The sequence below is a fragment of the Alligator sinensis genome, unplaced genomic scaffold (genome assembly GCF_000455745.1).
Source record: "Alligator sinensis unplaced genomic scaffold, ASM45574v1 scaffold379_1, whole genome shotgun sequence".
In the NCBI taxonomy this organism is placed as follows: Eukaryota; Metazoa; Chordata; order Crocodylia; family Alligatoridae; genus Alligator; species Alligator sinensis.
Window position 1 is genome coordinate 85,528 of NW_005842001.1, and position 12,538 is coordinate 98,065.

At 42.0% G+C, this 12,538-nt stretch overlaps 1 protein-coding gene across 1 annotated transcript in view; it reads right to left on the minus strand.

The window, feature by feature from the left end:
- The window catches only part of NAALADL2 (N-acetylated alpha-linked acidic dipeptidase like 2), a gene marked incomplete at its 3' end in the record, with an annotated part of 376,100 nt that overhangs the window by 62,343 nt on the left and 301,219 nt on the right, over nucleotides 1-12,538 (minus strand). The window contains exon 5 of the mRNA XM_025201765.1: nucleotides 5,021-5,140. Within this exon, the coding sequence (XP_025057550.1) occupies nucleotides 5,021-5,140 (120 nt within the window). The remainder of the gene's footprint in view (nucleotides 1-5,020; nucleotides 5,141-12,538) is intronic.

Genomic DNA, 12,538 nt, shown 5'->3' on the forward strand with positions numbered 1-12,538 from the left:
AAGAGCGGCACTGAGGAGGTCTCTCTTAACTGGTGGGGGGGCAGTAGGTGAGAAGATAACTCACTCTCTCCTGAACATGCCAGCATAGCTGGCACAATCAGTACATAGGATAGCTAATCTGTTGTTCATATCGACAACAGAGGAGGAGAAAACAGACAACCAACAAACAACACGATCCCAGGCCCGGTCCCCGGACAGTACAGCTGATGTCTGCCCCTTACTAAATCCAAACTCTTTCATTAATCTTTTAGTATTCACCTATTTCCTAACATCAGCTTAGGAAATCTCTGTTGGTGAACTGCTTGAGGAAGAAAGTTTAATCCTGGAGCGGTACGTGAGTGACTGACGGTGAAATGAATTGCCAGATTTCACATTCCCAGATTCATGCTGTTTAAAGGTGAGGCAAGGTCATTCGATCTAGGCTGACTTCATGTATATCACAGACTATTAAATTCCATCCCATTACCCTTCCATTGAGCCCAATACGTAAGGCTGTTAGTCTGGATTTGAAGACATCAGAAAAAAGAGAATCCACCATTTTCCATGAATATTTATTCAAATGATTAATCTCCCTCACTGTTAGCAATCACTCTCATATTGTTCATTTGCCTTTGTCTGGCTTCAGCTTATAGGTGTTGCTTTTCTCTGATAGATTAAAGAGATCTTTGGTCGCAGCCTCTCTGCCCAGGTAGGTATTTCCATTCCGTAATCAAGTCATCTCCCAATCTTCTGTTTGATATTCTAGACAGATTGTGATCTTTAAGAGTCTCACACTATAATTTTCTCCAGACAGTCAAACACATTTGCGATTCTTTTCTGCATCTCTCTAATTTTTCTATAACTTTTTAAAATGTGGACACACAAGTGGTCCTTTAGTATCAATCTTAGTATCAATGTGTCATATACAGAGGCAAGATCACCTCCTTTTTCGCCACTCACACCTCTCCTCTCTGTACATCCAAGGATTTCATTAGCCCTACTTACCGCAATGAAACCCAGTTATTTATCAGAGTCCTGCATTCTGTAACTATGGCCTGTGCTGCAATATGTACATGTTTGTATTTAGCTATATTAAAACACTTTTTGCCTGAATAGGCCCAGTTTATCAAATAACTTGAACAGGTCTACATGGCTGTTCTTCCCTCATTATTACCCACTACCGTACCAATCTATATGTGTGACTAATCAAAGGCGGGGTTTCATCTATTCCAGATCATTCATAAAAAATGTTGAACATCATTAAAGCCAAATGGTTCTAGTTCTGGGGATCAGATTCAAACTCGATTTTACTGGAAGCAGCACATACACTCTATAGCCACTACCATTCCTCAACCTCCCCAGCATTTTCAGGTTCTCTATAACAGTTCCTAACCAAAACGTATGGCCAGATTCAGCAAACCAAATATTCTCACTAAAGAGCATTAATTTGTGTGGGCAATCCCATCAATTTTTGCAGAAACACATCTGAAGGGCTGGGCTGCCAGATTTGGCCCTAGCTTATTTTGCAGTCCTCCCTTCTTAGTCAACCCCAAATGCCCCATCATGTAAGCTGTTTTCAAAAGCACTGTAAGAAAATTTGAAAGAGTCCTAACCAAATGCTTTGGTCAAAACTCCCTAAAATTCAATTGTAGATCCAATCTCCACAATAGTACAAACTACAACTCTCGCTGGAATGAGACCATGTGTGTTTCACAGGTATGGCAAACTGGACCTGCATTTTGTCCTCTCAAGTACTCTGATGTCATTTTTGCGCCCCCCAAAAACCCTAGATCAACAAATGCAGACTCAGAGACCTTGTAAATCCAGATCCTCATCTAAATAATCTTATTAGGGCTCCCTTCTCAAACATGGTCACCCAGTAAATAAAAGGAACTGAACTCTTACTTGCATAAGTTTCCTTTTGCCAAGAGTGATGTAAGAATCAAGGAAGTGTTTTGGTTGTGGTAATTGCTCTTTTTTCTGCTGGGAAGGATTTATAATTGCTTTCTGACTTACTCCAGTGGCTCAGTATGGTAAGAAAGAGAGTGTAGGGTGGTAAAATATATAAAGGAAAAGTAGAAGAGAGAACGATAAAAGAGGAGGCAGAAGCAAGGGAAACAACATAAAAAAATAAGGGCATATCTGCAAAGTCTGCAGGTCAGGGATGAAGCCTTTTGTAGATGGTAGTACAAGACATCAAATGGGATCCTAATCTTCTCTGGGACCCCTGAGTGCCACTATAATATAGTAACATCAACAAATGATTGAGCAACATTAAAACTGGAAAGAATATGTGAGCTAAATATGTAATGTAGGTTACAAACAGGAGAAAGGATTTCTAATTATGGGTTTGTTTGTTTGGGGGGGGGGGGTTAAACTAATTTTGTTTTAACATGCTGTAAAACCAAACATGTGAAAGAGAGAGATAAGGAAAAATGGGCAAAAGAAGGGGAGGGTGCAGAGAGCCAGAAATGCAAGCAAGTAAAGGGGCATAAACATTGCCAAAAAATTAAAAAATAAAAATGAAAGAGTAAAATACCTCTAGGAATTAAATCCTGGCCCTGTTCAAATCAAGGGGAATTCTCCCCTAATTGATTTGAGAGGGGAGTCAAACATAGGTATTGTGGGCTGGATGCAGTCCATAGAGCCACTTCATCCAGTCTGCCAAGCTACCTGAAGTGGAGGCCATGGCTTGAAGGGGCATAGCTCTCACAGAATCTGGGCCCCTCAGTCCTGGATGACATAGCCATCTGTGACAGGGGGGTAAGCAAGGACTGTGCCAACATAGCCTCACTTGTCTTACAGACAGTTGGCCTGCCATCCCTTGTCCTATCACCGCCAGTCCTGCTGCAGTCCCCACTACCAATGCCACTCCATGACCTGAGTCAGATCCAGCCTACAAAGGAGTTCTGTGGTCCAAGTCCAGACCAGGACATGGGGTGAGTCTGACACTCTTGCCCTACTCATTGTAAGAAAGCAGGATGCTTTGCATTTAGTATTCTATAACAAAGGTGAATCTATTTTCTTTTTTCCCCCAAAATATTTTGAGCTAACAAAGATTGAAATTACTGCAGAGCCAAACAAGATACGTGTCTCAATCTGTGTCCTGAAAATAAGGGCTGAGGATCAAATAAAGGAGGGAAGAAATGATAAATGAAGACAAGGCCAATCTTTCCACCTGCATGTGATTAGTACCATGGCAGACAGGAATGTGTGTGGTGTTTTACTCTGTGACTTGCGTATTTGAAGTCAAGCACATATAATTGTATGTAGAATCAGAAGGTTAAACCCAAATAAACAGGCACTCTGCTGACTGGCATTTCCCATCCCAGATTGCAACCTCTGCACCTTACTCAAGCTTCTGCTACCCAAATCCTGATAGCTATTTCATTATTTCTGGCAGCTAACAATGAAACGCAGCATGAGATCTATGTGCAAGGGTGCTGCACAGCAGTTGAACTCTCACAATGATAACTGACCTTTGGTAAAGATAATGAGATTGGATCTAAATAATTTAGATAAATAGCTGCAGTCATTTTGTTGAAAATGGCATTTTTATAGAAACAAAGATCGTTTCTGTTCACAAAATATTAAGTGGTTATGCTCTGGTCTTCAGTGTGCTTTCAGTGGCCAACAGAACCATTCTGCATTCTTTTAATTATAAAATCTGGAGATGCTGGTCTTTTATAATTGCTTCTGTGAATTGGACATAAAGTGTCTTGTTTAATTATTTACTGGGCCAGCAGCACAGTCTTTCCAAGCACCAAAATAATACCAGGCTTGTTTATAACCTATCCTCAACAGAAAAAACAAATACTCTATTTGACATCAAGAGCACAAATGTAACTCAGTTTTAATGTATTAGTTGCTAATCAAGTCTTATGTGAAAACAGTGAAATGTGTTTTATTTCGGTGGTGCCGAACGATGCTGGAAACAGAGGCGCGGATGTACCCACGAGGTAAACAGAAAAGAAGGAGGGGAATGGGAACTAAACAGCAGGATCATTGTGAATTGGCAGCAGCCCTTCCCTAGCCCCACCATGTCTTTGTGGCTCTGTTATAGCAGGGGATGTGGCTGGCCAGCAATGCGAAGGCCGAGCGGCAGAACAGATGCTTCAGGCAGCATGCTGCACAAACACATTTTACAGCCCAACACTCCATATACAACTTCTTCCTTGAGAGGGGTTAAGAATAGCAAGCACAACTAAAGGGGCTACTGGTCACCTCTGGTCCAGGCCACGTAGGTATATAATTGATAGAATTAAATCAGGTTAAGTTCTAGTCTCCAGTTTAAATGCTTCTGCAAACAATACCAAAGAGCAAGAATCTCCATCTTTGCAGCCTGCCTAGATGATCCCATGGTCTGTTTACTCCTCCTGTGCTGTGTGTTATTGATTATCATTTCACAGTTTCACTGCCTGTAGCAGCACAGTCGTATCAGAGCCAGAAGCCACAGATTTTGGAGTCAGTCCAGTGGGTTTGGGAAGATCCCCAAAAGCTTGAGATTTAGTCTGGCATGGGCTGTGCTCCGCTTCACCTCAGGGCATGTTTAAATCTGCTACACGCCAAGTACTATATGTAACGATGTCCGAATCAAAGATTTCAGTCTAGCACGACACGCAAATTTTAGACAGACAAGACTCCAGCAACCCTGGGCTCTCAACTTACCTTTTTTTTTTTTCTTTCTTGGATCCAGTTCCCTCTTTCTTCTAGAGATTTCTTTCTTTGGCATAAGATTTCAGCACAGAGGGAAAATATGGCACTATCTATGAACCACCTCTGATACTACATTATAACAATTCAGCAAAAAGGATAATAAAACACCGAACTAGATTCAGTGTAAACAGACACTAGAAATGCTGTGAAAAAAAAAATGCAGGGAAGATGAAGGAGATGGGTAAATGCCCACAAAGCCTGACCTGTCGTCATAGAAAGGGGAAGGCTGATGACAATACAAAGCCCCCATTTAGTATTTCAAAGTAGAAAGCAAAACAAAACAGAATATCCCACTCAGCTAATGTACAGTAGACATGGAACTAACCTTATAGAGCAGCGGTGATTGTCCGAGCTTCAAAAGTGCAATTTTATTAGTCACATTTGTAATGACACGAATCTGGACCAAATCTTCAACAGTCCCATACTGCACGTCAACGAGTTCTGCCTGAAGATGGAAAAGATCGTTTAAACTATACTTAAAGCCACTGACCAAGTAGTTTGCTTTTGCACCTGAAACAGTTCCCTCCAGAGTAATACACTAATACATCAAAAATCTACTAGTATCTTTACCTCTTTTTCTCAAAGCATGCTTTTAAAATCAAATACTGAAATTCAAAGAAAGAGAATCTTGCATTTTGTCACATTATTTTAAAAGTGTATTCTTTTTTATATCCGGAAAGCATGAAAACTACAGGCATTTTGTAACAAAACTCAAATGGGGACTATAGTTTCAGGTAAAGTGTAAGGAACTAGTGGTGCACATATTTTACTCGAAGAACACGACAAAAGTAAAATTGAAGATGTTTTCAAGCCACTGGAAAATATTTCATATTTTTACCTACACTGATAAGCCCATCTGAAAAGCTCTTTCTGAAAGAACATGAAAGTGCAACACCAACTGGGGAGAGAAAATTTACTAAGTGTGCATTCACATTTATACACAAGTTTGCATTTTTCATCTCAATTCTTCTTTCATGAGTGTCCTTAGAAAAATCTCAATTCTTCTTTCATGAGTGTCCTTAGAAAATGTATGCTGCAATAATTACTTGGAGCCTCCAAAGTCAGAATGGTTTGAAAATTTACAATAAAAAATATGTAGACTGCTTTTTGAGGAGACCTTGGATCTAGTTCCTTTGTGAAATGTGCCTTTCCCACTTACCCTCAAGCAAATTGAAAATCACAGTGTTCACTGTTCAGATGAGAGGAACCATATTGAATTTTCCTGAGGCACAAATCAATATACAAAGATATGATAGAGTAGTGTGTCAAAGCCATTTGCTTCTGCAATGTGCCTCTCTCATTTATATTCAAGCTGTCTCTCCCCATATCATTCCTACTAACTAGTCCTAGTTAGGTGTCTCCCACTTTTTGGTTCCGTTTCAACACTACAGAACCATTTATACAAGTCCTGCTGCATTCAACTGTCCTCATAAATGATGATCAAACTTCCAGGTGAATATTGTATCCTGATCACAATATGTACCCTGCTTCTCTAAAGTTAATAACTGTCTCGGGAAGAACTAGCTGATTGAAAACTTGCAAAAAACATTATTCAAATTTTTGTTTCCTGAGCACCTGAATGGTGTTGACTGCTGTACAAAGTAATGAAGATGACATGTCCTTTGCTTCAGAGAACTTACAATAAAAATTAAATATTGGGTTAAAATGGCAGGGTAGTTCACCATTTCAATCACGCACCTCCAGTTGCAGATAGCATGGATTATTAAAATTAAAAAAAAAATGGTTGGGTATATTAGATATTATTGCAAGCACATGGTTAATTATTAAAGTAAATTAATTACATTTTTTTCCACTTGAAGGTACTGCCAGAGGTCACAGCATCCATTATATGTGTTGGAACAAATGTATATATCAGCTAGGACTTCTGCCACTGTCATGACTTTAAGGTACTTACATTCCTGCATTTCACTTTAAATTTCAACTAGTTTTTTCTTACATCTAATTTTACCTTTTGGGAGAGATGGTTACCCACAGTGTACATGACTATCAGCTGCATCACCAAATCCAACCATCTCAGTAAGGTGTCATATCTAGTCAGCAGGAGCACTTACTTAAAAGACACTCAAAAGAAGTTTGTATAACAAAACATCAGAGGAACGACAGAAATCGCTACACTAAAATTTAGTGTGCAGTATTTGAAAGGAAAAAAAAAAGTAACAAAATCTTGGGCAGAACTCCACAGGACAAAGACAATAGCTGCTACTAAGTGAATTACTAAACAGAGGCTTAGGACAATTATATAAATTCAGTAGCATGTTTCAGAGACTCAAAAATGCATTGGGGTTTTAATTACACTCGGTATAACCATGGGAAAGCCCCATCCAAAGGTTTCACTAGAGTCTGGAATTAAGGGCAGGACTTGGTCATTGAAGTATTTAATGACAACTGCTCATTAAATACATTATAACCTCATTAGTTCAAGGTCAGTCCTTTATGCTTCTTTAGAGCGCCGTACAATGGAGCGAACTTTAAATACTAACGTAATAGAAATGATCAACAATAACAATAGAAATGTTAAGTGAAAGTGTTATTTGAAGAACTCTACCCCTATCAATAATCTATTCAGAAACATATTTCATTTTGTGGTTCAACTCTATTTTAATTGTATATATCCCTAACATGAAAAAGATTAATATAATAAATAAAGAGCAGATGCTAAGTACTGTTTTTGATTTCAAAGATGATTACAGCATGGCATAATCCTAATCTTATACATTTTAAATATTTTACAGAGAGACACACGCACACACATTGGTGGCGAACTATAATAAACTGCTTTCCTTCAGCAGAATAATGCTGCTTAAAAACAAAGAAAAACTCATCCTTTTATCGGATATTGAAAAAGAACACTTGTATACATGGTTCAGATATGCAGTGGTAAATCCTCTTATCCTAAAATTGGGAAACTACAAAACAATGAGTTATTTCATCCATCTGAACTAGATACTTACTCTTTGAATTGTCCCATGGTATGTAGTTTGAAAGATACAACTATTTAAAACCAAATTGCAGTGTGCTCTATGGAGTTAAGTAGCATCCCCCCATGCATGAAATGAAGTAAAAAGAGGTAACACAACAAACATTTTTAGAAGAACAAATCCTTTCACAGTAGATCTATTGTTTATTTTTAAGATGGTGCGTGGTGAGCTGTAAGAATGTAATTTCAACCAAAAATTGTGTTAACCCTCTCCTTCTGCCCTTCCACGCCCATCCAAAAAAAACCCCATCAGAACCGCCAATCAACTCAAGCACTTCAAAGTGAGGAGATGCCGCAACAAAGTTTTCTAGTACACCCTTGATTTGCCCACTGTCCCCCATTTTATTAGGACTGTGCAAAGTGACTAGTATTCGCTAAGGATTCAGCCGATTTGGGGGACAGTGATTCAATTCAGTGATTCGAATCACTGCCCCGAATCGATTCAGCCGAATTTGATTCAGAGATTGAGCTGCCGCCAAAATGGCTTAATCTCTGAATCAAACAGGCCCCATCCCTTGCCCACTCTCCTAGCCCCATCAATGGCTGCCCCACCCAGCTCCAGTGTCCTGGATCTTAAAAAAACAAAACCCCACACTCACCAGCTCCTGCCAGGCAGGGGGGGGCAATCCCTGTTGTGCCCCACTTCCCCGTGCTGCATGGGGGACTCTGCCACGAGCCCCCAGAAGCCCCAATGGCTGCTGCAGCAGCCCGTGACTGGGGGAATTTAAAGAAAGAAAAAAAGCCAGGACGCTGGGGCCATGCGGGGCAGCCACTGACAGGGCTGTGAGAGCAGGTGGGGGTTGGAGGGTGCTCAGGAGGGCTGGGGGAGTGGCCAGGGGATGGGGCCTGGTAGGGGTCTCCCCCACAGTTCTCTCCCCCATCCTGCAGCCCCCTCCCCCACCTCCTACTTGCTGGCATGGAGCCTGGGTCCAGCTCCCTGCAGCAGCGAGCGGGGACTGCCCAAATCGCCGAATCGCTGAATATTTCTCTGAATCTTTTCTAAATCGATTTGGAGGCTTCAAATTGATTCGACCTTTTTTTTTATTGACCTCCCAATTCAATTTGGATTCAGAGATTCGGCAGAATCTCCTCCAAATCGAATCAGCACCTGAAGCTCTGCACAGCCCTAGTATTTATTAGGAACCCAAATGTCCAGAAAGGCAGGAAAACAATGTACGCCAGCCACAGTAATTTATCAGTATAACAGACACACTTTAGAAACTGATAAAATTTTGGAAATTGAAAATTATGAATATCTGTACACAAAGAACTGTGGACACTTGCACCGGAGCTATATCAAACACCAAACTTGAAACTTCCCATTGACATTAAATACTTGATTACTTATAAGTGCAGTATAGGAAACCTAGTTACCTATATCAAAGGGAAATGTATTAAGACAATCCATTCCTGCCATAATCCTGATGCCTTCAGTAGCTTTGTCCAATAGCCTAATATGGGGTGGGGGAGTAGGGCATGTATCCCAGGTGCTGCCTAAGGGAAGGGGCACCAAAAGGAGTGTGTGTATTCAAGGTGGGTGGGAGGAGGGGGGTCATGCTCCTGCTCCCTGCTTGGCTTGCATTTCCCAGCTAAACACTGCAGTGGTACAGGAAGTATGTGTTACAGAATACATAGTATTGTATGAATTGTAGTTTTTTAGAGTGGCAATGGAGTTCACTGCTGTTGCTGTGGGCAGAATTGGTTCTAATTCTTGCTGCCAAAAATCAGCTTGTTTGGGTTTTTTTGCCCTTCAAACATGGGCTTCAGCAGCGGAAAAAGAAGTAAATGTTTTTGCCCCAACAGCAGCAAACTCCAACACAACTCGAGAGAACTGTAATTCCTAGAACACCTTACACTCCACTGCCCACACTGCTGCTTACTGCTGTGTGCTGCCTACTGGGGGAAGGATGAGAAGGACTGCCCTGGGCACCTTCTTCTCATGTTATGCCTCTGGTTTTGCACATGGGATGATTTTGGTCATACCTTCTATCATTTGTGCCCAACAAGCTGGTTGGGGAACAGACTGTGGCTGATTTTCCATATGTATGGCAAAAGGGAGAAAGGCTTTAGGAAGCCAAATAAAAAGTACTCAGCCCACTGAAGTCAGTGAAATTATGAAACATATCTGAGAGTAGACTCAATTTCTTTATTCTTTAAATGCCCCAGCTTCAGGTATCAGTGCTAAGAATAATACTGTAAAGCATTGTAAAGCAACAGGTAGAGTGGAACAACCCTTTTGTAAAAAACTGGTATGGCATGTGGCTGTAGGGAAGGTCAGCAGTAGCCAGCGCAGGCTTTAGCTAGCATTCTTGATATCACAATTCAGTTAGAAGACAGCTCACCCAAAGTTTAAATGAAACAATGCATTACCAAAAAAGAATCCCCAAATGATATAAAAAACCCACCAGACACCATAAATTCTGAACTATACATGCATTCTGCAAAATGCCAATTCAATTAACTACTATCAGTCCAATGTTCCAAGCAAAGGCCATTTGGGAGACCAATAAAGCTTGTGGCAGTTCTCATTGTGAAAATTACTAGTATTCACTATAATACATTTATTATTTTAACATGTTTCTGTCAAAGATGTTTTGTTTCCTTCTTCCCCTATCCCCGTGCCACAAAAACAATACAATGAAAAATCTAAAAGAAACCCTGGAGGTTTAATAAAAGGAAGCACTAACACATTTTACATATTTCACTCAGTCGGCCTATTTATTCCTCAAAACTGAAAGGCACCCTCGTTTTCCCAAAGGAAGAACTTATGGTTCTATAAATGATAGGAACTTGGCAGTCTACTAGCTAGTTAGATCTGTCACTCTGCTGTATTTGCAGAAATCAACATTTTTAGTACTTTATCTTTCATCTCATTCATCCTATAAGGGGAAAGGAAACATGCAACCCAGGATCAACTACAGCTAAACACAACTCAAATTTAAATTATTACACTGAACTTCTCCAAAAGTGACAGAGCTTTTGTAAATTAAACCCAGAAAAAATCTGCAAATAGTAAAAGAGGGTAAGTTCACCTGATTAGTTCATTGCAACTCATGCACTCATTTGCACAAGTCTAGCTATGAGGTTGAGGGCCAGAGTATCTACTGCACAAAGAGAATTTAAACTGACTGAAGAGCAAAAATAGAGTAAACTTCATGTAGCAGAGGAAACTGCAGCAGCTTGTAGCCCTAAGGTAAAAAGAGAAGAAGGGGTGTGGTTGAGCTAAACTCAACTTTCCCTAATCCTTCGTTGGCATAAGCTCTGTTACCGTTTACGCCAGCAAAAGAAGTTAGAATGAGCATCTGCTGCTCTAGCTTCTGCCAGAGCCATCTGACTCAGGATCTGAGAGCTGGAACTACCACTTTATGGCTTTCTCTGTCCAAGAATCACCAGCCTTTGCCCAAACACAGCCTAGACAGTGCAACATTTGTGGCCACTTCACTTCCTACTGCAGAAACTTAGTGCTCAGTCACCTTTAAATTTTGTTGTCCTGCCCTTTACCTGGTCCTAGTGCCTTTTGATGTTATGGGCATGACAGTGTGATGCTGGTTCTTCATTTTCTTTGAACTGGAACATTATCTTGAAGGTTAAGTCAACAACCAACATGCATTTTAGCACACCTGGGAGAGGGAGGTAGTCCAGGAGCACCTCGAGCAGGAAGTGCTGGAGCTGGAGAGCCGCCTGGCCTGACCCAACCAACCCATCCCTCTGCGAAGTGTGTCAGGAGAGGCGGGAAGAGCTTCATGCTCTGGACGACCATGGTGCATCTTCTATGGGAGATAGACTGTGGCTCCCACTTCTATGCCCCGGAGAGGAGGCGGGGAGCCAAGAAGTACATCACCTGTCTTATATATCCAGGTGAGATGTACCAGCCTTCTATGAAGAGCTCTTCTCCCTGGATCCAACCAAAGCCAAATCCCGTACGACCCTGTGGAGGGGACTCCCGCAGGTCAGCACAGGAAACAGGGACTGGCTGGAGGCTCCTTTCACCCTGGCCGAGTTTTTAGCTGCCCTCTGCCTGATACCTGACAACAAGATACCGAGCATCAACGGGCTGACTGCGGAGTTCTACCAGGCCTTCTGGTACGTCCTCGGCCCAGACTTTGCGGTGGTCTGGGCAAAATCCGAAGGAAGTGGGGAGCTCCCCATCATGCTGGAGGGCCGTGTTGACCCACCTGCTGAAGAAGGGGGATCCCCACGACCTGAGAAACTAGCATCCCATGTCCCTCCTCTGCACAGGCTACAAAGTGGCAGCAAAGAACATTTCACTACACCTGCAGTCCATGCTGATGGACGTGATCCATCCCGATCAGACATACAAGGTGCCTGGACATCCCATTTTTGACAACCTGTACCTGGTTCAGAACCTCCTGGAGCTAGCTGGCCAGGAGGGCCTGTCTTTTGCCCTTCTGTCCTTTGACCAGGAGAAGGCATTTGACAGAATGGATCTGTGTGGATCCATTCATTTGACAGAATGGATGCAGTGTGGCGTTTGGCCCAAGCCAAACGCCACACTGCAGGCATTTGGCTTGGGCCCCGCTTTGTGCAGGCTCTCTAGGTGTTGTATGCCTCTGCAGAGTGTTTGGTCAAGCTCAACTGGACCCTGATGGAGCCCATCCCATTCAGGAGAGGGGTGTGTCAAGGCTGCCCACTGTCAGGCCAGCTATATGCTTGGCACTGGAGCCCTTCCTTGTCCTCCTGCAGAGGCAGGTGGTGGGGTGATGCTCCAGGAGCCAGCGGTGCAGCTGGTCCTGTCAGTGTATGCAACGACTTACACCTCATGGTCCAGGACTCTGGAAACCTGCCAGGCATTGTAGTCCGTAGGGCTCCAGAAGTATCTCTCCC